The 27061-nt window shown below is 48.1% G+C and overlaps 1 protein-coding gene across 8 annotated transcripts in view; it reads left to right on the forward strand.

Annotated features, from left to right (window-relative positions):
• Positions 1-463: 463 nt before the first annotated feature.
• Positions 464-27061, forward strand: part of LOC132388244 (nesprin-2-like) — a 284356-nt gene continuing 257758 nt past the window's right edge. For 5 of the 8 annotated variants that reach the window (XM_059960590.1, XM_059960605.1, XM_059960597.1 and 2 more), the window contains exons 1-6: positions 468-702; positions 18595-18656; positions 19825-19920; positions 23388-23468; positions 23748-23840; positions 25287-25456. In XM_059960590.1, the coding sequence (XP_059816573.1) occupies positions 624-702; positions 18595-18656; positions 19825-19920; positions 23388-23468; positions 23748-23840; positions 25287-25456 (581 nt within the window). In that variant the 5' untranslated portion in view covers positions 468-623. Of the gene's footprint in view, positions 703-1023; positions 1090-18594; positions 18657-19824; positions 19921-23387; positions 23469-23747; positions 23841-25286; positions 25457-27061 lie in introns of those variants that run through there. The other 3 variants (XM_059960628.1, XM_059960606.1, XM_059960620.1) reach the window with 3 other exon arrangements.

Consider the following 27061-nt stretch of genomic DNA (forward strand, 5'->3'; position numbering starts at 1 on the left):
TGTGACCATCATTAGGTTTTGGAAGGAAGGGGACTCGAAAAAGAATTAGGAAGGCGTGGGGATGGGTACGAGTTTACAGCGTCGTGGGGCATGGAGGGACCGGTTTCCCGATGAAGGTCAGCACCCTGGCATGGGGAGGGGAAACGTAGGTCCCATCCCCTCCCCCACTGCACTGCGGCTTTCAATCGCTAACCACCTCCCCGATGTTCCCAAGCGCTGCCCCCGCGGGGGTGGGCGTCCGATGTCCAGTTCGGCGCCCCACACCCCGCAGGTGGGAAACAGCCGATGCTCCGGGTGCTGTACATTTCTCCTTGCCTGCCAGTTCCTGTGTGAGCGGGGTTCCCTGAGGAGGTGTCCCGTGTGTGTGAGAGGGGGAGTGGTTTTCCCTGCCTGTCTCTCTGATCCCACCGTCCCAGCTCCACACTCATTTGTAAATAAGGAACTGGATGAAATCCAGGCGAACACTCCAATTCAGACACAGTCGCAAGGAACAAAAAAGCGGCTGAGATATTTGGGTGGGGTGGAGACGCCCTTGCAGCCGGTTCCCCTCACTTGCAGCAGCTGCGGCGAACTGCCCAGTACCGAGAGCGGGACCGCTCCTCCTGAAACCGACAGCGGGCGGGATGAGGCGCGAAGGCAGCGCCGCGGAGCTGGACGAGGACGACGAGATCGACATCGACAGCGTCAAGTACGCGCTGCAAGGTGAGGGAGGCAGCCGGCAGCAGGGCGGGTGGGGGCCGAATAGGTCATCGCTCGCCCCCCCCCTTCCCGTTGTGATTGGTAAAGTGTTTACCGTTGTCACAGGTTAGTCAAAGGATCACTCCACACGTTAGTCAAAAAAGACAAACAGAACGCAGAATAAAATCTTGCGGTTACGGAGGAAGTGCGGAGTAGGTAGACAATAAGGTACAAGAGCCAGGATGAGGTAGGCTGGAGATCAAGAATTCATCTTCGGTGTGTGAGAGATCTGTTGAAGAGTCTCCCCCGATCCTCTTAAAGTGTATTAATGGCTAATACGAAAAAGTATAAGATCAAGGCGATTGGAGCAAAGTATAGGGAGGTTGTCAGAGGTTTTCTACCTGGAGAGTGGTGAGTGCGCGGAACATGCTGTCAGGGGTTGTGGTAGAGGCGGTTATATTAGGGGCACTTAAGAGACTCTTAAATTGGGCACGTGGATGATCAAAAACTGGGGGCTATGTGGGAGACTAGAAGTAGTTCGTTCTTAGAATAGGTTAAAAGGTCAGCACAACTTTGTGGGCCGAAGGGCCTGTAAAGCGCTTCCATGCTCAACGTTCTGTCGCTTTTATAGCGGCGAGGTAAAAGCTGACCTTCAGCCTGGTGGTCCACACCTTCAGGCTTTCGTATTTTCTGCCCAGTGGGAGGTGGAGAAGAGAGAATGTCCGGGGTGGGAGGGGACTTTAATTATACCGACTACACGACAGAGGCAACGAGAAGTGTAGACGGAGCGGAGTCATTTACCTAATACTGCCCCTTTGTTAACGTGTGTGTGGGGGGTGGAGGGTCGGCCAGTCGTAGATTCATTTGGGTCGGTGTCTGTGAGAGTTTAGGGTGGAGGGGGAGGGGAGATAGGAAGGAATTGGAGGATCAGATGGATCTCGTTCACCTCTGGGTGTGACGACCCAGGCCTGGGGGGTGTCAGTTTGAGAACGTCCCAGAGTGAACGCGCTGCTGCTCCAGATGGTTCCTCCTCTTATACCGCTGAGAGCTCCCAACTCTCCAACTTTTCGGGTGACTTTTAGATAGGCGGTTACCTCATCTCCTCTGACCCCTGCTGCCTGGTTCACTCTCCGGGTTCCCGGCTGTTTGGTTTCTGCATTTATTTTACAACGAGGTCTATTTACAGTAGACACTTACATTACTTCCAAACATTCAATTTACAACCTTGGCCAAAACACACTCCAGCCCTGTGGTGCCTACCGCTCCAAGCAGGTGTTCCCTGCCTGGTCCTTCTCTGCAGGGACCCCCAGATCTCGGAAGGGGTGGGATCGGTTTGGGCGAAAGCCCTGACGGCTCCGGATCGCCAAAGATCAGGAGCGCGGGGCAGACGTGAACTAAAGCGTTGGAAGCAACCCATTCCGATACATAAAAGGGCTAGGGCTTCCCACAGTCCGAATGATTCAACAGCTGAGGGGAGTGGACGTTTCGGGCTGAGACTCTTCAGGACCTTCGGCCCGATTGTCCAGCATTTCGTGTGTGTTGCATTCCACTCTGTGTTTCCATATAAATCAGAATCACAGATTTGGGGAGGAGCGAGAAACGAAAACAGGCACCAAAAATAACTCAAAACTCGTCACTGAACTGTCCCTGCTTGCAACGGAGAGGGGAGGAGCAGGGAACGAGTTGCCACACTCTGTTGTATTAGTTAGGTGTGCCCTCCTCACTGTGATAAAGGCAACCTCCGCCCGTCTCCCGACTCCCAAACAGCACCTTTCATTCCTCAATGGTTAGCTACCGGGCAGGGGAGTTGGAGTGGGGGGTGGTTGCAGGACGGGGAAGCGAAGGCTAGGGGTAGTGGGGGTGGGGGAGTTGTGGTTCTGAATGCCGCGAAGTGGTGAGGTGGAGGTGGGGGGTCATCATTAAAGTGTTTTTTTTCCAAACGCACGGACACTCACTCTGTTAATTTTAAATCTCTGGTTAGCTTATGAAGCTGTAGATTAAATCACTTATTCAGTGAACTGTAAGGAGGAAACTGTGAGGATCTGATCAGATGTTTGAATGGAGGAGGCAGCGGGACCCACCAGACCATTGGACAGAGGAATTAGGGGGGCCCATTACGATTGGACAGAGGAATTAGGGGGGCCCATTACGATTGGACAGAGGAATTAGGGGGCCTATTACGATTGGACAGAGGAATTAGGGGGCCCATTACGATTGGACAGAGGAATTAGGGGGGCCCATTACGATTGGACAGAGGAATTAGGGGGGCCCATTACGATTGGACAGAGGAATTAGGGGGGCCCATTACGATTGGACAGAGGAATTAGGGGGGCCCATTACGATTGGACAGAGGAATTAGGGGGGCCCATTACGATTGGACAGAGGAATTAGGGTGGCCCATTACGATTGGACAGAGGAGGCAGGGCTATGTCCCTGATACAGAATCCACTCTGAGAGACACTAACCCGCTCCTCCTTGCGAATAACTTGTGTAGACATGGAACAGAAGGAGTTACGCCCCCATGGACTGTGTGTGCGCGCGTTTTGTTGCCAACGGGAACATAAGTAAATACACGAGGCGTAGGGATATGGCTGGTTGGAACAAAATATTTTAGGCATGCGGCAGAGTGTTACTTGGCAGTGGTCTCCAACTCCCTGACTGTTTTCAGATTTATTAACAGCACCTTAGTTCTTTGGATTTTAATCCTTTGCGTTTGCTTGGGAAGGGGGGGGGGTGGGTAGATATCGACTCAGACATAGTGAAGCTCCCTCCTCATCGTCCCACCACACACTCCCGGGGTAAGACACAATGAAACTCCGTCCCATCACACACTCCCGGGTCAGACACAGAATGAAACTCCCTCCTCATCGTCCCATCACACACTCCCGGGGTAAGACACAATGAAACTCCGTCCCACCACACACTCCTGGGGTCAGACATAATGAAACTCCGTCCCATCACACACTCCCGGGGTAAAACGCAGACTGAAGCACCCTCCCGTCCTGTCACACACTCCCGTGATCGGACACAATGAAATACCTTCTACACCGTCCCAGCACACACTCGGGCCCGTGCTGCAGTGCTCTACCGGAAAAGTGCAGCCGCTGTTGATGGGGTTACACCATAGGCCTCAACCACCAGTGGGGGTTTGAGGAGCAGATACACAGGTCGATCTTGAACATATGTAAAATCAGTAGGGTTATTGCAGTGGAGACACAGTCTCTATTCTTATCAGTTTGAAATCTTATTTTCTTCTGGGCGGCACAGAAAGAGTACAGGTTAGCGTAACGCTTTACAACGCCAACTGTAAGATCGGGGTTTAATTGTCGTTGCTGTCTGTAATGAGTTTGTACGCTCTCCCCGTGGCTTTGTGGGCTTCCTTTGGATAATCCGGTTTTTCTCCCGCACTCCAAAGGCGTACGGGATAGTAAATTGTGGGCATGCTACGTTGGCGCTGGATGCATGGCGACACGTCTGGCTGCCCCCACTACAGTCCTGCTGATTTGATGCACTTCACTGCATGTTCTGATGTGACAAATGAAGCTCATCTTTATTAGGTACAGGAGTGGAACACAGTGTGGTTTTCTGCTTACTGTAGCCCATCCACTTTGAGTTTCCACACACTGTGCATTCAGAGATGCTCCTCTGCACACCACTGTGGCAACCTGTGGCTATTTCAGTTATTGTCACCTTCCTGTCAGTCTGCCCTTTCTCCTCTAACCTCTCTCATTAACAAGGTATTTTCGCCCACAAACTGTCACATCATTCTCTGTAAACTCTAGAAACTGTTGTGCATGAAAATCCCAGGAGATCAGCAGTTTCTGAGATACTCAAACCACACTGTCTGGCACCAACAATCATTCCAGAGCCAAAGTCACTCAGATCACATTTCTTCCCCATTTTGATATTTGGTCTGAACAGCAACTGAACCTCTTGGCCATGTCTGCATGCTTTGATGCATTGAGTTGCTGTCATGCGATTGGCTGGTTAGATATTTGCATTAACGAGCAGGTGTACCAGTTTACCTAAAAAGTGGCTACTGAGTGCACGTGACAAATAAAGCGAATATATTAAAAATAAATTGCAAGTACTGGGATCTGGAGTGTGGAGGGACACAAACTGCTGAAAGAACACACTGGTTGGTAGCATCTGAGAAGAGGGATGGTCTTGAACAAAAACTAAGATTATTGTAGTGAGTGATGTTAACTTGATTGTGACCCTCTGAACTTTGGGGTTCAGATGTAGTAGAACGTGTTCGGTGCACTTAAGAGAGTTTCTTGAAACAACATGTAGGTTGTCCCTCTCGGGATGAACTTTGTATTGGGAAATGAGCCTGGACAGGAGATTAGACTATCAATGAGGGAGCATTTTGTGAAGAGTGATCTTAATTTTGCAGGTTTCAAGAAGGGTCAGAGTGAAAGTGCTGAATTGTGAGAAGGCTAATTACAGCAGAGTCAGGCAAAAACTGGAGAAAGTGGATCAGGAGTGGCAATTTGGGGGAAACAGGAATCATTAAAAAGCCTGTTGGTTAGAGTTCAGGACCAACGTATTCCTGTGAGAATGAAGGGCAGTGTCCTCATGAAGGGTTGTGGTCCGAAATGTAAACTGTCTTTTCCCCCTCCGTAGATGCTGTCTGACCTCCTGAGCTTTTCCAGCGTTTTGTATGTGTTGTAGGGTTTGGGCATCTTGGATGAAGAGATATTATTTTTAGTCAGATAGACAAAGGAAGCATGTGTAAGGTTTAGGAATCTGAAATCTGACAAAGTCCTTGATGAATATAAAGGAAGAAGGATTCTGCAGATGCTGTAAATCCGGAGAAACACATACACAATGCTGGAGGAACTCAGCATCTATGGAGGGAATTACTCAGTGGATGTTTTGGGCCCAGACACCTCATCAGGACTGAACGGGAATGGGTCAGAAGCCAAAATCAGCAGGTGGGGGAGGGGAGGAGTACAAGCTGCCTGGTGATGGTGAGAAGGGGAAGGTGGGTGTGTGGGGGAGGGGTGAAGTGAGAAGCTGGAAGGTGATAGGTGAAAAGGCTGAAGAAGGAGGAGCCTGATAGGAGAGGACAGGAGAAACAGAAGGAGGAGGGGAGCCAAAGGGAGGTGATGGACAGGTGAGAAGGGGTAAGAGGAGATCCAGAATAGGGAATGGAAAAAGAGAAGGGGGAGGAGGGAGAAATTATCAGAAGTTAGAGAAATCGGTGTACATGCCATCAGACTGATGGTTACAAAGACTGACTCCAAAATGAGTGTGGCCTGATTGTGCCCATAGACTGACATGTCAGAGTGGGAATGGGAGATAGATATTAAAAAGGTGGCTACCAAGAAATCCTGCCTATTTTGGCAGGTGGAATGAGGGAACTCAATGAAGCATTCCCCCCATATGCATTGGTTCCCACCTACGTAGAGGAACCATACCACGAGCACCAGGTCAGTTAATTACCCCAACAGATTTGCAGGTGAAGTGCCGCTCCACAGGGAACAACTGTTTGGGGCCTTGAATGCTGCTCAGCAAGTAGGTACAGGGGCAGGTGTAGCACTTGTCCCACTTGCAGGGATAGGTGACAGGAAGGATGGATGGAAAGGGTGGGAAAGATGCATTTAGTGCAGGATCTTGCAGATGGCAGAAGTTATGGTGGTTAATGCGCTGGCTCTTGGGTAAGGACGAGGAACTCTGTCTAAGGACAAGGACAAGTGCAGGCAGAGTCGGTTTGAGATCTACCAGCGGGGCACCGCCTGGTGATTCTGGTCTGGAGGGTCAGTGGGCTCGGGCCACTGGTGGGTCCATCAGCACCGTATGCAGGGTGGAAAGTGTTCCTTTCCAAGCTCCTTGGGATAATGGAATTGAAGAAGTCCACGGCAGCCTGCTGTTGCTAGGAGCGAGCCGCAACCTCATCCCCTGTGCTGATGATGGGTGTCTCACTGGAATACAGCCACTGAGCTAACGATACAGGTAAATACTGTTTGCTTGCAGGCTGCCACATGCCTGCCTCCTTCCTTCCTTAAATGAACAATGTAAAGGAAACTCCGCTCCCTGCTCATTCCCACCCCCACCTCCATTAGCTCTCTCTTTCCTTTGTCAAGGGGCTGGACTTTTGATGTGTGGGCGCGGCACCACTTTTGTGGCAGGGAGGATGCCAGCTGTGTTAGTCACTGCGTTTTAAGGTGGAGTCAGTTGCTCTGGGTCAAATTCACCTGCAGAGAGACAGGACTTCTGGCTCGCCCTGTCCCTGCCAGCCATCAAGCATCATAGAATCAGAATCAGGTATATAATCACTGACTAAATCGACATGGAGCTTGTTGTTCACAGCAGCAGCTGGCCAGTGCAAAGACAGGCGCTTACTATAAATCACTAAGTCAATAAATAGTGCAGAAACAGAAGGGAATAGTGAGGGACTGTTCATGGACCATTCAGAAATCTGACACAGAGGGGAAGAACCTGTTTCTAAAACGCTGAGTGTGTATCTTCAGGTTCCTGTACTTCCACCCTGAAGGAAGTAAAGCGAGGAGCACTTGTCCTGGATGGTGAGGGTCTTTTGTGATGGATGCCGCCTTCTTGAGGCTCTCGAAGATGTCTTCAATGGTGGGGAGGGGGAGGGTTTGCCTGTGACAGAACTGGCTGTCTACAATCCTCTGTGGCCTGGAGCAATCCTGTGCATTGGGGCCTCTGCATCTGTGCATTAAACTCCCGTTTACCAGCAGTCAGGGTGGGGACATGTACATTAAATGGGAGGATAGATCAGTAAACTGGTTTATTACTGCCACATGTACCGAGGTACAATTAAAACTTTATTTTACATGCCATTCTTATAGGTAATTATACAACACTGAGGTTATACAAGGGAAAACAATAACAGACAGCAGAAAAAAGCGATAGTTACAGAAAAAGTTCAGCACAGGTTGACAATGAGGTGCAAGGCCATAATGAGATAGATTGTGTGGTCAAGAGTCCATTTTATTGTAATAGGGACTGTTCAATAATCTTATAACAGCAGGGTTGAAGCTGTCCTTGACCTTGATAGTTCATGTTTTTGTGTATTCTGCCTGATGGCAGAGGGTGGAAGAGAGAGAAGAGCAGGGTATTCCTGTTTCTTGTTTGGATGGAAAGAGTGACCCCTGTCTCCATCCAAGGGGTCAGTGAGGACATGGTGGAGGATTACAAATACCTGGGGATACGAATTGACAATAAACTGGACTGGTCAAAGAACACTGAGGCTGTCTACAAGAAGGGTCAGAGCCGTCTCTATTTCCTGAGGAGAGTGAGGTCTTTTAACATCTGCCGGACGATGCTGAGGATGTTCTACGAGTCTGTGGTGGCCAGTGCTATCATGTTTGCTGTTGTGTGCTGGGGCAGCAGGCTGAGGGTAGCAGACACCAACAGAATCAACAAACTCATTCGTAAGGCAGTGATGTTGTGGGGGTGGAACTGGACTCTCTGACAGTGGTGTCTGAAAAGAGGATGCTGTCCAAGTTGCATGCCATCTTGGACAACGTCTCCCATCCACTCCATAATGTACTGGTTAGGCACAGGAGTACATTCAGCCAGAGACTCATTCCACCGAGATGCAACACTGAGCGTCATAGGAAGTCATTCCTGCCATCAAACTTTACAACTCTTCCCTCGGAGTGTCAGACACTCTGAGCCAATAGGCTGGTCCTGGACTTATTTCCGCTTGGCATAATTTACTTATTATTAGTTAATTATTTCTGGTTTTATTTTGCTATATTTCTACTCTATTATTGGTTGGTGCAACTGTAACAAAACCCAGTTTCCCTCGGGATCAATAAAGTATGTCTGTCTGTCTTTGATTATTTACCAAGGCAGTGAGAAATGGAGACAGTGCTCATGAGGGGTGGCTGGTTTCTGTGATGTGCAGCTCTGGGCAGTTTCTTACAGTCATAAGCAGAGCAGTGGCCGTACCAAGCTGCAATGCATCTGGATAAGATGCCTTTCATGGTGCATCAGTAAAAATTGGTGAAGATTTTTAGGGACATGCTGAATTTCCTTAGCTTCCTGAGGAAGCAGATGGGCTGGGGAGCTTCCTTGGCCATGGCATCTGTATGTCGGAGCAGGACAGTCTGTTGGTGATGTTCACTCCTAGGAACTTAAAGTCCTCAATCTCTTCGTTGCTGATGTAGGCAGGAGCATGTGCCCCCCCTTGACGTTGAAGTCAAAGGCCAGCTCTTTTTGTTTGGCTGGTTGTTCCCAGGAATGGAAAATTGATGTTGTGAGGAACGATTGTGGTTGTTTTCTTCAAAACAGAGGATGCAAAAGACAGTCTTAATTTAGGTGTAGAAGATTACCAAGGGTAAAGTAATTTAGAAAGAGCCATTTTGCTTAGCTGAGGGGGAAAATGCCAAGATTTAAACTAATCAATAGGAGGGTTGAAGGAGGAAACACGTGTTTGGGAGGGGGGGCGGTCCTCAAGCCTACTGCTGCACAGAGGGTGGAAGAGACCCTCTTCATATTTAAACTGTACAGTGAGCAAAGAAAGGGGGCAGAAGCCAGAATAAGGTGGAGGGGGTGGAAGGCTTCTTCCCCTTTCCAGTCCTGGGCGGGTTGGGACTATTTTCCTGGAGCGCAGGAAGCTGAGGAGTGACCATACCGAGGTTTATAAAAATCATGAGGGGTGCAGATAGGGTGAGTGATCACAGTCTTCCTTCCCGAGTCTAAAACCAGAGGGTGCAGGTTTAACACGAGAGGGGAAAGATTTAAAAGGGACAAAGCTGGTGATTATATGGAATGAGCTGCCAGTGGAGAGCGGGTACAGTAACAACATTTAAAAGACATTTGGTCTACCCGGATAGAAAGAGTTAGAGGGATATTGGCAGAACAGAAAACAACTAGGGCTAGTTCAGTTAGACATGGATGAGTTGGGCCAAAGGGCTGGTTTCTGTGTTATATCAGACCAGGAACTAGAGCAGCAGAATTAGACCATTCAATTGTCTCTGATTTTTACCAACCCGATTGTCTCGCCTTTTCCTTGTAATCCTTAACCCCCCTACTAATTAAGAACCTATTATTCTCTGCCTTAAATATACCCTATTAACTGAGACTGTATGATGGTACAATTTTACCCCCCCCCCCCCCGACACTTTAGAGCAAGGTGAGCCAGTGCTGGGGTTCAGCAGGTCCAGGGCAGGGGGCTAGGGGACTGAACTGTATGGGTGGGATTTCCCCTAATGTGGACAGCAGGGAGGGATGAGGGCTGGCAGACTCATGGTGACTGTGAGATCAATCGGCTATTAACAGTGTTGTCTTTGTGCTCTGACCTAGTTCTCTGAGCCCGTCCTTGTCCTGTTGATGATTACAGTCATTGTTTACAGACCGGTGTAAGGGACTGGACGAATGGACAACAGATAATTTGTCAAGACACTGCCCCCACTCTGCATGTCCTGGGAACACAGGGGCCCCAGGGGTGTGGAGCTGAGAACGGGAGAGGTGACAGGGGGGTTCCTGTCAGAATCAAAATCAGGCTTACTATCATTGACATATGTAGTGAAACTTGTTGTACTTACAGCAGCAGAAGAGCAGCAACTGTGCAATTATGAGTTACAAATAAAAGTACAAAGGACGAAGAGTGAGGTACTGTTCATGAGTTCATTGGCCAATCAGAAATCTGATGACAGAGGGGAAGAGGCTGTTCCTAAATTTCTGAGTGTGGGTCTCCCTGCTCCTGTACCTCTCCCTGATGGTAGTAGTGAAAAGAGGGCACATCGTGGATGGATACCGCCTTCTTGAGGCAGTGCCTCTGGAAGATGTCCTCACCGGTGGGGAAGCTGTGCCCATGATGGAGCAGACTGAACCAATGACCCTCCCCAGCCTGCTTTGATCCTGCGATTTGGAGCCTCCATACCAGGCGGTGATACAACCAATCAAAATGCTCACCACCCTAATCTGTAAAAATTTGTAAGTCTTTTGTGACACACCAAATCTCCTCAAACTCCTAACGAGGTATTAATAAAACAACCACTGTACCCTCACCTCTCCACCTCATCAGAACCTCCTGTCAGCTCGTTCCAGGCCCCATATACCCTTTACATGGAAATTCACCCCTCAGGTCCTCTCTTCAAACCTCTTTCTCCATAAAGCTAAGCTCTCTAGTTTAGATACCCAATCATGGGAAACAGATTCTAGACTTGTTCTCTAGTCTGAGAAATAAGATTGGAGAATAAGAATTTAAAACAAAAGCAAAGCTCTCACTCTAAGAAAGAACTGGAATATGATTTTAAACAAGGTGAGGCAGCGGAAACCTGATTGGTTGAGGACTAACCAATCAGGAAGGGCAGATGACGGAAGTTGAGTACATATGCCACCAGACTAGCCATGCCTAGGATTCATCCCTGGTGAAGATGGCAGAGTTTGTCATCAAAACGTCATTTAAAATCAATACCTGGACCTGTCTGGAAGCCTGAGAAGAGTTTATGAGACTCCAGCTATTTACCCTATCCCTGCCTATCACAATTTTGTAAATGTGCATCACATGATCCCTCAGACTCTGTTGCTCCATGGGAAAACAGACCCAGCTGTCAGTCACTCTCCATAACTCAAATCCTCTGGTCCTTGTAAATCTGGTGATATGTCCTCTCAGGCTTATGTACCTTCTGCCATGTGGGAGAGAAGAGAGAATGTCTGAGGTGGGTTAGGTCTTTGATTCCGCTGGCTGCTTTGCCGAGGCTGTGAGGAATGTAGCCAGAGGGGAGGCTGGTTTCCATGCTGCGCTGAGCTCCGTCCACAGCTCTCCGCAGTCTCTGGCAATCACATGCAGAGCTGTTGCTATATCAATCTGTTATCCATCTGAATTGGATGCTCTCTGTGGGGCATTGATAGAAATTGGTGAGGGCCAAAGGGAGACGAGCTGAATTTCTTTAGTCTCCTGAGGAAGTAGAGATACTGATGAGTTTTGGTGGCTGTGGGGTCTACATTGTCAGGCACCCCCAGAGCTATGAATACTTAGTGTTTCTAACCGAGGTGTTCAAGATGCTAAGAGGCAGAGATTGAGTAGACAGCCAGACACTTTTTCCCATGGCGGAAATGGCTAATACAAGGGGGCATGATTTTAAGGTGATTGGATGAAAGTGTGTGTGGGGGGGGGGGGATACCTGAAGTAGTTTTTTTACACAGAGAGTGGTGGGCACATGGAACATCCTGCCAGGGGTGCTGCTAGAGGCAGATGCGTTAACAGCATTTTAAGAAACTCTTAGATAGGCACATGGGTGAAAGTAAAATGGTGGGCTATGTGGGAGGGAAGGGTTAGCCATTTCCACCCTGGGAAAACACCTCTGACTGTCCACTCAATCTATGCCTCTTATCATCTTGTGTAGCTCTATCAAGTCACCTCTTATTCTTCTTCAGTCCAAAGAGAAAGCCCTATCGTCATATATCATGCTCTCTAAAAGAGTCATAGACTACCACGGCACAGAAACAGGCCATTTGGCCCATCTAATCCATGCCAAATATTAGTCTGCCTGGTTCCATTGATCTTCACCCAAACTGTAGTTCTCCATACCCCTCCCATCCATGTACCTACTAAAATTTCTCTTAAATATTAAAATAGAACCCACATCTTTACTAGGATTCTGTTTCCTGGAGTGAGGGGAGATTTGCTGGAGATGTACAAAATTAGGGATACAGATAGGGTGAACACAAACAGGCTTTGTCCCATCAGGTTCGGTAAGGCTAGAACTAGAGGTCATAGGTTAAAAGAGAGGTAAAATATTTAAAGGGAACATGAGGAAAATATTTTCACTGAGATGAGAGCATGAAATGAGCTGCCAGCAATGTAGATTGCAACATTTAGGAGAATTTTGGGTAAGTCCATGGATGGGCTATGGGTATGGAGAGCTATGGTCCAGGAGTGTGTCGATGGGACTACGTTCAATAATAGTCTGGCATGGACTAAATGGGACAAAAGGGGTGATTTGGTGCTGCTGTCCTCCTCGACTTCTCAGGGTTAATTTTGACAGATTAGAGGTTAAATTTAATGTCACATGTACCTCAAAACATACAGGAAAATGTGTCGTTTGCGTCAACAACCAACACAGTCTGCAGATGTGCTGGGGGCAGCCTGCAAGAGTCACCATGCTTCCAGTGGCAACATAGCAATGCCTACAACTCACTAACCCTAACCCAGCTGTCCATGGAATATGGAAGCACCCGGGGGAAACCCACGTGGTCATGGGGAGAACGTACAAGCTCCTTATGGACAGTGGGGGGGAGTTAAACACCAATTGTTGGCACTGTGAAGCTTTACCCTACACACTATCTTGTACTCTAGTTTTTTTCCTGTCAGTCTCGTGTTTGCTGGTTGAGATGACTGGGATGGCTTGAACCTTGAGTGTGAGGAGAGTGTGAGTGTATGTAGTCCGAGGTAGTTGGAGCGTGCGGTTTTGGATCCAGATGCTGTTTGGTTAGAAGCGGAAAGAACTGATATTGTTCACTGTAGGAGTGTCTGTGTCTCTGGCTCCACATCAATACCAATGGCTTTGGCAGAAAAAGGGAAGAGATCATAAGAGATCATGCTGAAAGAATTTAGGGAGCTAGGAAAGAGGATTTCTAAGTTAGTGACCTCAGGATTAGAAGTTACAACACAGGAACAGGCCCTTCAGCTCACCAGTTGTGCAGAGCTAATTATACAAATGACTGTTAATTAAACAAATCCCTTCTGTCAGCACAATGTCCGTAACCCTCATTCTCTGCACACCCATGGGCCTGTCTCTTAAAAGCCTCTTTTGTATCTACCTCTACCACCATTCCTGGCAGCACTTTCTAGGCACTTACTATTCTGGGTGAAAAAAACTTGCCCCCACATCTCCTTTAAACATTCCTCCTTTCACCTTAAATGCATGACCACTAGTATTTGAGATTTCCACCCTGAGGAAAAGCTACTGTCTACTCTGTGCCTCTCGAACCTCTGTCAGGTCTCCCCTGGGCCTCTGCAGCTCCAACCCACGTTAGCCCAACCACTCCTTATAGGTCACATGCACTAATCCAGGCAGCACCCTGGCCAATCTTTTCTGTGCCCTCCCCAAGGTTGTTGCGTCCTTTCTATAATGGAATGACCAGGTCTGAAAACAAAGGAGCCATGAACAGTTCTTCAGAGCTAACTCACAGGGGGGGAGCTGGACAGTGCAAAGTCAGAGGGAGGGCTTTAGATTCCTGAACTGCATTCATTTATTTACATGCAACAGAGTAACTAGCCCTTTCAGCCCGATGACATAATGTGATCAACTAACCTACTAATCCGTAGCTTCTTTGGGACGTGGGAGAAAACGCAGGCATCCAGAGGACACCCACACTGTCACAGGGAGTACATTCAGACTCCTTACAGACTGTGACAGGAATTGAACCCAGATCGCTGGTGCTGTAACTGTGTTATGTTAGCTGCTACGCTAACTACCGTGCCTCTCTACAACAAAATGGATCTGCTTCTGGGGCAGGTGGGACCTGTACAGCTGGGGCCAATGTTCCCACAGGAGGGGTGGGGGTTGCTGGTGCTATTAGAAAGGGTTAAAACATCTTGGGGGTGGGGTGTGGGAAACTCAAGAAGTTTGGTAGGTCAAATATGATGGCAGAATATAGCATTAATGGAAAGACTGTTGACAGTGTGGAGGATCAGAGGGATCTTGGGGTCCGAGTCCATAGGACGCTCAAAGCTGCTATGCAGGTTGACTCCGTGGTTAAGAAGACATATGGTGCATTGGCTTTCATCAATCGTGGGATTGAGTTTAAGAGCCGGGAGGTAATGTTGCAGCTATATGGGACTCTGGTCAGACCCCACTTGGAGTACTGTGCTCAGTGCTGGTCCCCTCACTACAGGAAAGATGTTGAAATCATAGAAAGGGTGCAGAGGAGATGTACAAGGTTGTTGCCTGGATTGGAGAGCATGCCTTATGAGAATAGGTTGAGTGAACTTGGCCTTTTCTCCTTGGAGTGACAGAGGATGTGAGGTGACCTGATAGAGGTGTACGAGATAATGAGATACATTGATTGTGTGGATAGTTAGAGGCTTTTTCCCAGGGCTGAAATGGTTAGCACGAGAGGGCATAGTTTTAAGTTGCTTGGAAGAAGATACAGAGGAAATGTCAGGGGTAATTTTTTTTTTGATGCAGAGTGGTGAGTTTCCTGGAATGGGTTGCCGGCGATGGTGGTGGAGGTGGAATCGATAGGGTTTTTTAAGAGACTCCTGGATAGATACATGGAATTTAGAAAAATAGAGGGCTATGTGTAACCCTAGGTAGTTCTAAGGCAAGGACATGTTTGGCACAGCTTTGTGGGCTGAAGGGCCTGTATTGTGCTGTAGGTTTTCTATGTTTCTGTGAAGTCAAGAAGGAGAGAGACAAAAGAGGAGAGGGAATTTAGAAAATAAGTTTTAGATGAACAGTGTTGGGCTCTAAAGAGGGCCAAAGTCCTAGAAAATGTCAAATTCGCAGAATTGAAGGTTCCCCTCCCTGTGCTACACCACCCTGACCTGGAAATAACACGCTGATCCTTCTCCGACACTGGGTCTAAACCCTGGAATGTCAGCGCCGTGGGAAGGAACGCGGCTGTTCAAGAACTTTTTAACCCCTGTAGTACAGCACAACAGGCATTTCGGCCCAGCGTCTCCATGCTGACCATCCAAATCAATCCAGTCTGGCTCCAGTCCCTGCCTGAATCAGAATCGGAGTTTTTTTAAAATCACTGACATACTGGATGTTGAGAAACTTTTTGTTTTGCGGCAGCAGCAGCTGCAGCAGATGGAATTCTTGTGTGTTATGGTAGTATAGCAGTTAGCTCAATGTTTTACAATGCCAGTGACTGGGGTTCAGTTCTCATCGTTGTCTGGAAGGAGTTGGCACGTTCTCCCAGTGACTGCATGGGTTTCCTCCCGGTGCTCCAGATTCCTCCCACATTCCAAAGACGTACGGGTTAATAGGTTAACTGGTCACATGGGTGAGGCTGGGTGATGTGGGCTCATTGGGCCAGAAGGGCCTGTTTCTATACTGTATCTCAAAATAAAACATGCTATAATAGGAAATAAATAAGAAAATAAGTAGTGTAAAACGAGAGCATAATAGTAAAGTAGTGTTTATGGACCATTCATTAATTGGATGGCAGAGGGGAAAAAGCTGTTCCTGAGTTGTTGAGTGTGTGCCTTCGGGCTCCTGTACTTCTTTCCTGGTGGTAGAAGTGAGAAAAGATCGTGACCTGGATGGTGAGCGTCCTTACTGATGGATGCTGCCTTCCTGAGGCAATGCCAGTTGAAGATGTCCTTGTCGGCGAGGAGGCTAGTGCCCATGATCAAGCTGTCTGAGTTTACAAAACTCTGCAGCTTTTTTTCCAGTCCTGTGCATTGGAGCCTCCCTCCCAGATGGCAATGTAACCAGTCAGAATACTCTCCACAGTACATCTGAAGAAATGTGCTAGAGTCTTTGACTTCTTCACAATCGCATCAGTGTGTTGGGCCCAGGTCAGATCTTGAGGGATGTTGACACCCAGGAACTTGAAGCTGCTCACCCTTTCCACTGCTGACCCCTCAATGAAGATGGGTGGGTGTTTCCCCGACTTCCCCTTCCTGTTAACGCTTAAATGCCTCTTAAACTTTGCTGTAGTATCTAGCTCCAGCACCTCCATAGTCCTCCATTTTTCTATCATCCTTGTGCCTATCTAAATGGCCCTAATGTACATGACTCTACCACCACCCCTGGCAGGGCATTCCACACAATCAGCTCTCTCCTGAGACTTTCTTCCAATCTTCTTAAAATTATGCCCCCTCATGTTAGTCATTTCCACCTGGGAGAAAGAATCTGGCTATCCACTCAATCTGTCTCCTATCATCTTGTACACCTTGATCAGGTGACTTCTCACCTTTCTTCACTCCAAGGAGAAAAACCCTAGCTCGTAAGACTTGCCCTCCAATCCAGGCAGCATCCTGATAAATCTCCTCAGCACCCTCTCCAAAGCTTCCACATCCCTCCTATAATGAGGCAATCAGAATTTAACATGATACTCCAAGAATGGTCTAGCCAGGGTTTTCTAGTCTCTAATCCAGGCAGCATCATGGTAAATCTTCTCTGCTATCGTATCTGCCTCCACTGTCAGTGCGTACCAGGCACCCACCACATTTGGTAAAGACTTTACCCTGCACATCTCGCCTTTTCTCTGGTGGATGGTGGTGTGGTTATGTTTGTATGACACCTTCCAGTGCAGTGTGCGTTCTCACACTGTGATCACACTTCAGCTTCTATTTCTGATCTGTCCAGACACCCCAGAGACCAGTTCTGACAAGTCACAGGAGAGCAGAAAGCTTCATTTCCTCTCCTTCTGCAGTGAAGCACTTCCAGAGACGACGCCAAGTGAATAAGAGTCCTGATGTCGCAGTCCCTAGCAGGGTACTGACCTGAGATGTTGAGAGTTTCTCCCTAACCTACAGTCGCTGCCCAACCTGAGTTCCTTTGGCAGCTTTTGTGCTGCTACAGGTACCATTATCTTGAGTCTCATGTGTCCTAACAGAGTCACTTTGGCAGAAGAGTTCTTTAAGTGGAGTGTTTTGTACGAGGGACAGGTGGAGATCAGTCTGCAGATACCATGTATGTCAATCGAGCCATCAGCTCCCTCCGGCATCACCAGGGTAAGTCAGATTCAGATTCATTTATTCATCACACCTGCATTGAAACATACAGTGAAATACATCATTTGCATCAACAACCAACACACCTAGGCATGTGCAGGGGGATAGCACACTTTCCAGTGCCAACACAGCATGCCCATAATGCTTGGCTGAACAGCGCAGAACACAAGCAACAAAAGCAAAACAAGTCCTTTTCCCAAACACACACTCACTCACTCACTCTTCCGTCATCGACTTCCCTATCTTCAGTATCAACTCATGGACTAGCTGACGAATTGCACTCCAGGCATGCCCCTGACTGGCCCTCATGCCTCCCACTCGCACAGATATCCACAGCACACCTCACCCTTTGCTGTAAGTAGGAATTTGCAGATTTCCACTCCATGCCCCACAGCTGTTTCAAGTATCAGCTGGGCTGCACTTGGAGTACTGTCTTCATTTCTGGCATTGTGTGAAGGAAAGGTGAGGAGGCTTTGCACACCAGATTTACCAGGATGCTGTCTGGATTCGAAGGGCAGCACGATCGTGTAGTGGTTGGCATAACGCCCTTACAGTACCCGCTGTAAGGTCGATGTTTAATTCCTGCCACTGTCTGTAAGGAGTTTGTACGTTCTCCCCATGACCACATGGGTTTCCCCCAGGTGCTCTGGTTTCCTCCCACATTCCAAAGATGTACAGAATAGGTTCGGGTTAGTAAGTTGGAGGCATGTTATGTTGGAGGCCGGGGGGAGATCTGATAGAGGATCATAACGTTATGAGGGGCAACAATAGGGTAGGCAGCTCTTTTTTTCCCCCCGGGGTGGAGATGTTTAATATTAGAGAGTAGAGGTTTAAGGTGAGAGGGGTAAAAGTTAAAGAGATGTGTAGGACAAGGTTTTTTTTTACGTAGACGGTGGTGGGTTCCAGGGTATAAGCATGGCCTTCAACATCAGGGCTGTACACTGTGGACTGAATCTGAGATTGATCCCTGTCACACACCCAGGAGGGATGTGTGTGTGTGTGTGTGTGTGTGTGTGTGTGTGTGTGTGTGTGTGTGTGTGTGTGTGTGTGTGTGTGTGTGTGTGTGTGTGTGTGTGTGTGTGTGTGTGTGTGTGTAGAAGTCTGTGGCTGTAAACGTGTAGTCTGTGGTGGAGATGCATACTTTAACTGTGCAAATATGTATAGTTTAAGTGTGTGTAATGTGTGGGCGTAGGTGTACAGCGTGTGAGTGGGGGGTGGAGAGGAGGAGCGAGCACTGTGGGGTGTGGTAAGTTGCTGTAACCATAGTTCCCTGACACTGTGCTTCTCCTGTGTTGCAGCTGAACAGAATGAGGTGCAGAAGCGGACGTTCACAAACTGGGTGAATGCCCAGCTGTCCAAGGTGAGTACAGGGTCTGGGGGGATGGGGGTGCTCACTGACGGAGCCATGGAAACTCTGCAGCACGCATGACCAGCGATCTCTGTGACCCGATAACCTGGTGACGTATTGTCTGGGACATCACAGTGAATTCACGGGCCCATGCTGGGATTAGTGCCACAGGACCTGGTGTGTCTTGAGAGAAACAGGTCCTCTGGCCCAGCTTATCTTTGCCTGCCTACCTGAGCTTTGTGCTTAGCCCAGATCTTTCCTATCCTTGTACCTGTTCAAATACTTTTTATAAATGCAACTGTCCTCCTCATTCCATGTACACACTATCCCCAGGTGGAAAGGCTGCTCCTTGGGTCTCTTGAACCTGCCGGCAGCTGCTACACTTTGTTCTGCATTCTGTTATTGTACCTCATTCCAGTTCGGCGCACTGGGTCACAACTTCATCTGTTTGAACAGTATAAAAGACAAACTTTTCACTGTAAATGTGACAACAAGAACCAATTCCAAGTTCTCTCTTACCAGAGGTTTAACACCTCGCCTGAAACCCAGCGCTCTTGATCACATTGAACCCCATCAGCAACCCATTGCTCAGGCTTGCTTCCACAGTTCGCGATCTCACAGCTTTCACATCTTGGACATGACATGGGAGAAGGCTGGGGAGGGGGAGAAAAGGGATCAGCCATGATTCGATGGGCCAAGTGGCCTATTTCTACTCCTATGTCGTATGGTCTTATTGATTTGTCTTCTCTCTGTAAGTCCTCACTCAGTCATCTACCAGTGGCTTTACCAATGCTTTAACCGCACACCAACCCTAGCCTCACCATTAACAGAATCCCTTTGTCCCGCCCTTCCTCTCTGTAACTTAACACCAGCTTTTATTTCTCTTTTCTCTTCTGACAACAGGTCAGAAACATTAAATGTTTTTTCTCTCTACAAAGTTGCTGCCTGACCTGCTGGCTATTTCCAGCATCTTATGTTTTTGTCTCAGAGTTCTGGCACCTGCTGTGTTTAAGTTTACTTCACGTGTCCAGAGCTGATGACTCAGTGTCCATGGGTTTCCCTGATCCTGGTAGGATTCCACGATCCCGGCAGATCTCCATATCACTGGAAGTTTCCCCAATTGCTGTGGTGGAATAGCAGCGTGCGAACCCAGTAACATGTTGCCTTTGTCCCCTGACAGCACAAGTCGCCATCGGTGGTCCAGGACCTGTACCAGGACCTTCGGGATGGACTGCAGCTCCTGGACCTGCTGGAGGTCCTCTCTGGGCAGCAGCTGGTGAGTGGGGCAACCGACTCGGGTGAGTCAGGGGATCTGGCTGAGGGAAACTTATCATTCCATCGTGGACAACCAATCTGCACAATCATGCTGGGAGGCTTGATCACATGACTGAAGCCAATGCTGATTGGTTGAATTCAGGGATACTTGGTCACATGACAGACAAAATTCCGATTCGGTCATTGATCACATGTACATTGAAACATACAGTGAAATGCATTGTTTGTGTTAACAACCTAAACGGCCTCGGGATGCACTGGGGGCAGCTCACAAGAGTTGCTGCGCATTCTGGTGCCAACGTAGCATGCCCTCAGCGTTCAGCAGAACAACACAAGCAACAACAGGAGAGAAAGCTGTTTTCCTCCCTCCTGCTCAACATGCAGACCTCCAACTCCAGGACAGGCCGTGTCAGGACCTCTGGTCTCCAGTGGACATCTAGTTACATTGGGAACATAGATCATCACAGTGTAGGAGAGGTCCTTCAGCCCAACCTAACTCTTCCCTTCCACATAGCTCTCATTTTTCCTATCCCCCATCTCTGCCCCAGACACCTTCCCCAGTTGGTCAGTGCAGGGAGATGAAGGAGGAAGCCTTGCTTCTTACACTGAGACCTGGAGCACTGTTCCAGTCACTCCCTTATAGTTAAACTGGAAAGGGTGCAGAAAAGATTTGAAGTTCAAAGTAAATTTATTATCAAAGTACATATGTGTCACCATATATAACCCTGAGATTCATTTTCTTGCTGGCATACTCAATAAATCCAACAACCATCATACGATCAATGAAAGACCGCACCAACGCAGCAGACAAACTGTTCAAAACACAACAAACTGTGCAAATGCAAAAAGAAAGTCAAAAAAGGGACATTAAAAATAAACAAACAACAAAAAATAAACAAACAATAAAACACGCAAGAGCATGAGATGAAGAGTCTTTGAAAGTGAGTCCATAGGTTATGGGAACATTTCAATGATGGGATAGGTGAAGTTGAGTGAAGTTATCCCCTCTGGTTCAGGAGCCTGATGGTTGAGGGGTAATAACTGTTCCTGGACCCAGTGGAGAGTCCTGAGGCTTCTGTACTACCTTCCTGATGGCAGCAACAAGAAGAGGGCATGGCCTGGGTGGTGGGGCTCTCTGATAATGGATACTGTCTTTGTGCACCCGTGCTCCATGTAGGTGTGCTCAGTGGTGGGGAAAGCTTTACCCATGATGGACTGGGCTGGATCCACCATTTCTGTTCAAGGGCATTGGTGTTTCCATACCAGGCTGTGGTGCAGCTAGAGTGTTGTTACGAAGCTGAAGCAACTCTGAGGGGCCGAAGGGTACAAAGTCGACCCCTCCTTTTTGAGAATCGCAAGATCGCTATTATTTTGGGTCTGAGACCCAGGAAATGAGAGGGATACACATCATGAGAGAGACACACACAGAATACACAAGGTTTGGAATGTCTCCTGACATCTGTGGAACAGAACCACTGATTACTGCTATTGTCTCTTGGAGAAGGAATTGTGTATTGAGTACTGTACTATTCATTGAAGCCCCTCAGGGGACAACCAGAGTGGGCTGGTTGAGGGATTGCATCATCCCAACCTGATTGACATCTGAGACCCTGTGAGTAAGGATAAAAGAGAGGTCTGGGGAACAACCCCTTTAGACGCACCAGGAGAAACGCTAGAAATCCCGTGACAGCGTTTTATAGCGAAAGCCGGTGAGGGCTCGTGTGTGTCCTCCCTTGCCTGGGTGGCGGGCTCACCACGGAAGAACGATTTAGCTAAAGGAGAGGTCACAATTGAACGGCCACGACAACGAGACACCTGACGGATCGAAATCATAAAGGAAGGTTGGCAAAACCCATAGCGGTAAATGTTCCTATTCTCTTTCTGTCTCTCTCTCCAATAATTGCAACACAGCGACAACCAAAAGATGGCAGCTTGTGTGAACTGCAGTGAACGTTATATTTCCATCGGACAATACATTATCCCCTAGACAATGATAGACCTTATTTCTTATTGATTATTATTATACCTGCACTTTTAGGTTTAGTATTGATGACGTATATTACCTGTATATTTGCATTGATATTATTTTTGTGTATTTTTACTAATAATTACTGTTAAAAATAGTATCATCAGACTTCAACGGACATCTCTATCTTTACTGGTAAGTCACCCAGTTATGGGGTTCGTAACAGCGTATACTCTCTGCCACACATCTATCGAAGTTTGTCAAAGTTGTAGATGCCTTGCTGGATCTTTGCAAACTCTAAGGAAGTAGAGACGTTGCCGTGCTTTCTTCTGTAGTATCACTTACGGTCTGGGCCCAGGACAGATCTTCTGAAATGATAACACTGAGGAATTTAATGTTGCTGACCCTCTCCACCTCTGATCCCCAGTGAGGACTGGCTCGTGGGCCTGCATGCATGTTGCCAGGATTGGAGGGACAGGTTGGTTAGACTAGGTCTTCTTTTCCGTGGAATATAGGAGAATGAGGGGTGACCTTGCAGAAATTCTAAAATTATGAGGAACACAGATAATGTGACCTGTACCAGTCTTTTCCCTGGGGTAGGAGTGTCAAAACCTAGGAGCTTGGGTTTAGGGTGAGAGGGAAGGGACGTAATAGGAACCTGAAGGGAAACCTTTTCAGCCAGAGGGTGGTGAATATATGGAACAAGCTGCCAAGCAGAAGCAGTTCAGACAGGTGCATTAAAAATAAAGAGATTATCCTATAAAGATTAGGTTTATTTGTCACGTGTGAATTGAGACATACAGCGAAATGTGTTGTTTGCTTCCACAACCAACACAGTCCGAGGATGTGCTGGGGGCAGCCTGCAAGAGTCACCGTGCTCCCAGCACCAACATAGTAGTCCCACAGTTGACGAACCCTAACCTGTATGTCTTTGGAATGGGAGAGGAAACGGGAGCATCCACACAGTCATGGTGAGACTGTACAGACTCCTGACAGTGGTGGGAAACGAACCCTGACTACTGGCGCCGTAAAGCACTGTGTTAGCTGCTACACTACCGTCACCCCACCATTTAGAAGACACTTAGACATTTGGATAAGGCATGCATGAGACGGGTTTAGGAGGATGCAAGTCAAATGTGGGTAAATGGGTCTAGCTTGGTTGGCACAGATTTGGGCTGACGGGCCTATTTCTGTGCCGTCTGACTAAATGACAGTAGAACCCTGTCCACCAACATGAAGCAATAAAAAAATCTGTTTGGAAATTGTGGAGGAACTCTTTCCCTGGAGAGTGTGGAGAATATGAGTGTCCTGCATTGAGCAGTGTATGGGACACAAGGGGGAGAGGATGCATAATTGGTGCAGGGGGTAGGTGGAGAAGTGAGGGCCAAATGGCCTGCCTCATGCTGTGCACGTTCCTTGTGCGGGATCAGCAGCGTCCTTGCAGAGGTTGTCCAGGCTGTGGTGAACGCACGGTGACCTCTGGGTGTTGTATTCTCTTGTAGGAACGTGAAAGAAAAAACACACATCTCATCCACTGGAGGGCAAACGTGCAATCTGCCTTGAAGTTCTTGATGGCAAATTCGGTCAGTTCCACAGTCCACTGTCCTCTCTGCCTCCTTCAGCCCTTTGCCTCATCCACCTATCCCCTCCCAGCTTCTCACACCATCAGCTGTTTATTTCTCCTTCCACGGATGCTGCCTGACCTGCTGAGTTCCTCCAGCATTTTCTGTGTGTTGCTTCAGAATCTCAGCTTCTGCAGAATCTCTTGTGTTTTGGTCAGTTGTTTGGCTTGCTCAGGCTGCACTGTTTGGCTCTCTGACCCATGAGGATTGGTCAGTAACACTTGTTGCTTCCTACCTCAGATCAAGCTGGTGAACATCAATGTTCCAGACATCGTAGAGGGAAAGTCCAACATCATCCTGGGCCTCGTGTGGAGCATCATTTCACATTTCCAGGTAGCCACCTGACCCTTTGCCTGGTCTCCTGAGTTGTAGTGGAATAAGTTAGGACTTTATTTCCTGAAGTCATAGCTATAGAATGATGGAGCACTACAGACGGAACCAGGTTGTTTGGTCTATCTGATCTATGCTGAATTATTATTCCACTCGTCTCACTGACTTCCACCTGGACCGTTGCCCTCCATACCCAGACTTTCTTAAATGTTGCAGTCAAACCCACATTCAAGTCCTCCGCTGACAGCTTGCACCACATACTCACCAGCCCGAGTGAAAATGTTCCCTTAACATTTCACCTTTCACCCTTAACCCATGGCCTCTAGTTCTAGTCTCACCCAACCTCAGTGGGAAAAGCCTACTTGCGTTTACTCTTTGTTAACCTCTCTCAAATCTCCCTCATTTTCCTATGCTCCGGGAATAAAGTCTGAACCTATTCAGCCTTTCCCTTTAACTCTGAACTCTCAAGTCCCAGCAACATCCTTGTAAACGTGGGGAGAATGAAAATGGGATTAGTGGTTGTGCATTGGGCCAGAGCTTTAAGGACAGTGCTGGGGCACTCTGCTGTGTTGTGTGTTACTGGGCTAGTGTTCAAATGCTAGAGGAGCTGCGTTTAAAATGTATGTGGCAGGTTCTTTTTCCACGCGGGGTGGTGGGTGCTGAGATGTGGTGGTGGAGTTGGCAGATACAATAGAGGTGTTAAGAGGATGTGGACAGACACATGAAGACACAGGGCATGGAGGGCAATGGATCATGTACTGTGTGCAGTTCTGGTCAGTCTATTATAGGAAGGACGTAGAGGCTTTGGCTAGAGCGCGGAAGAGGTTCACCACGATTAGAGGGTATGAGCTGTAAGGAGAGACTGGACAATTTACCCTACCTTCTCCAGATGGCGAGGCTGAAGGGAGTTCCGATAGTTCATAAAGTTAAAGATTAGCTTTATTTTTCAGATGTACGTGATGAGAGGTATAGACAGACAGTCAAGATCTTTTACCCAGGATGGGAATTTCAAATACCAGAGGACATAGGTGTAAGGCGAGAGGGGAAGCTCATGAATATAGAACAGTGCAGGCCCTTCGTCCCCTGCTGCTGTGCAAACCTTTTAGCTGAGTCTAGATCAATCTAATGCTTCCTTCCAGCATAGCCTCCATTTCTCTTTCAGCCACGTGCCAATAAAGGAGATGTGCTGGGCAGGGTTTCTTTTTGTTCACAGAGAGTGGTGGGTGCCTGAACTGGCTGCTGGGGGGTGTAGTGGAGTCTTTTAGCCATATGAATAAGCAGGGGATGGAGGGATATGGACATTGTGCAGGCAGGAGGGGTTAGTTTAATTGAGCATCACAGTGGGCCCAGGGGCCTGTTTTGTGCTGTATGTTGTGGTACTGTGCTGTTGGGGTTGTCTTTACCTGCACATTATGTCCGATGTGACTGGAGCTGACTTCCCCGTGACAGGTGGAGAAGCTGGCGATGGGGTTAGAGCTGGACTCTGCGGAAGGGGTCCCGTCAGCTCCAGTGACTGCCTCACCCACAGGAACCCCCCCTGTGAAGAGAGGACGGTTCCATTCAAAGTGGAAGTGGTCGGCAAAGAAAGCCCTACTGCAGTGGGTCCAGGAAAAGACCAGGTACGTGGAGTGGGTGGGGCGTGGAGGGTCAGCTCGAGTGGCAACTGGTTCATTGTGCACCGAGATACGGTGGAAAACTCCCATTTCATGAGAGAAACAGAATATCTGGAGCAACACACTCACAACGCTGGAAGAACTCAGCTGATTGGACAGCATCTATGGAGGGAATTGACAGTCAATGTTTTGGGCCTAGACCCTTCGTCAGAACTTCGATTCCCACTGCTCTCTCATGGAGTTACCAGGTGCCTGGGTTTTCTCCCACATTCCACAGATGTACAGGTTAGGGCCAGTGAGTCGCGGGCATGCTGTGTTGGTGCTGGAAGCGTGGTGACACTTGTAGGCTGCCCCCAGCACATCCTCAGACTTTCTCGATCGTTGGCGGAAACGGCAGATTTCACTGTATGTTTTAATGTACGCGTGAAAAATAAAGCTGACCTTTATGTTTAAAGAAAGAATAGAAGCCAGAATAAAATGGTGGGGGAAGGGAGGAGCACGAGCTGGCAGGGATAGTGGATCCAGCCGAGAGGTAGTTAGGCAGGGCGGGGAAGTACCAGGTGATTCAATACCCAGGTATGTTGACAAACAGAATGCAGAGTAAAGTGTTACGGTTTCAGAGGAAGTTCAGTGCAGTCAGTCAAATTGCAAAGGCCACGATGAGGAAGACTGCGAGATCAAGAGATTCATTCAGCAGTGGGATTGAGGCTCTCGGGGTTTTGCATCTCCTGGCTGGTGGGAGAGGGGAGAAGAGAGAATTTCCGGGGTGGCTGGGGTCTTCGCTTACGCTGGCTGCTTTTCTGAGGCAGTGAGAAGTGTAGACAGAGTCCATGGAGGAGAGTCTGGTTTCTGTGACATGCTGAGCTCTGTGCACAACCCTTTACAGTTTCTTGTGGTCTTGGCATGGCAAAGCCACAATGCATCTACAAAGAGCAAACACGAGGAAATCTGCAGACGCTGGAAATTCAAGCAACACACACAAAATGCTGGACCTGACGAAGGGTCTTGGCCCGAAACGTCAACAGCGCTTCTCCTTATAGATGCTGCCTGGCCTGCTGCGTTCCACCAGCATTTTGTGTGTGTTGTTATGCATCTCCAAAGGATGCTTTCTTTAGTTATCAAGGCTCTTAAACATCTCCACCTCTACAACACTGATATATAAAGGGGCGTGTGCCCAGCTCCTCATCCTGAAGTTGATGACCGGCTCTTTTGTGTAGTCCCCTGGGAACCCTTTGGTGGTAGGAATGTCTCAGCACTGGAGGCCATTCTGACTCATCTGTCTGTATCAGCACATTGAAGAAGCAATCAGTTATTGCCCCGTGCCCAGAATCAGCATCAGGTTTATTATCACTGACATACGTATGTCATGCAATCTGTTGTTTTGCAGCAGCAGGGCAGTGCCAAGTCATGAAATACCATAAATTACAAAGTAAATATATACTGAAAATATTTGTGAAGTAGTGTTCATGGACTGGTCAGAAATCTGATGGTGGGGGGAAAGAAGCAGTTCCTAAAATGTTGAGTGTGGGTCTTCAGGCCCCTCTACCTCCTCTCCAATGGTAGTAATGAGAAGAGGGCATGTTCTGGATACTGAGGGCCCTTCATACTATA

Source organism: Hypanus sabinus, chromosome 2 (genome assembly GCF_030144855.1).
Source record: "Hypanus sabinus isolate sHypSab1 chromosome 2, sHypSab1.hap1, whole genome shotgun sequence".
Classification (NCBI taxonomy): Eukaryota; Metazoa; Chordata; class Chondrichthyes; order Myliobatiformes; family Dasyatidae; genus Hypanus; species Hypanus sabinus.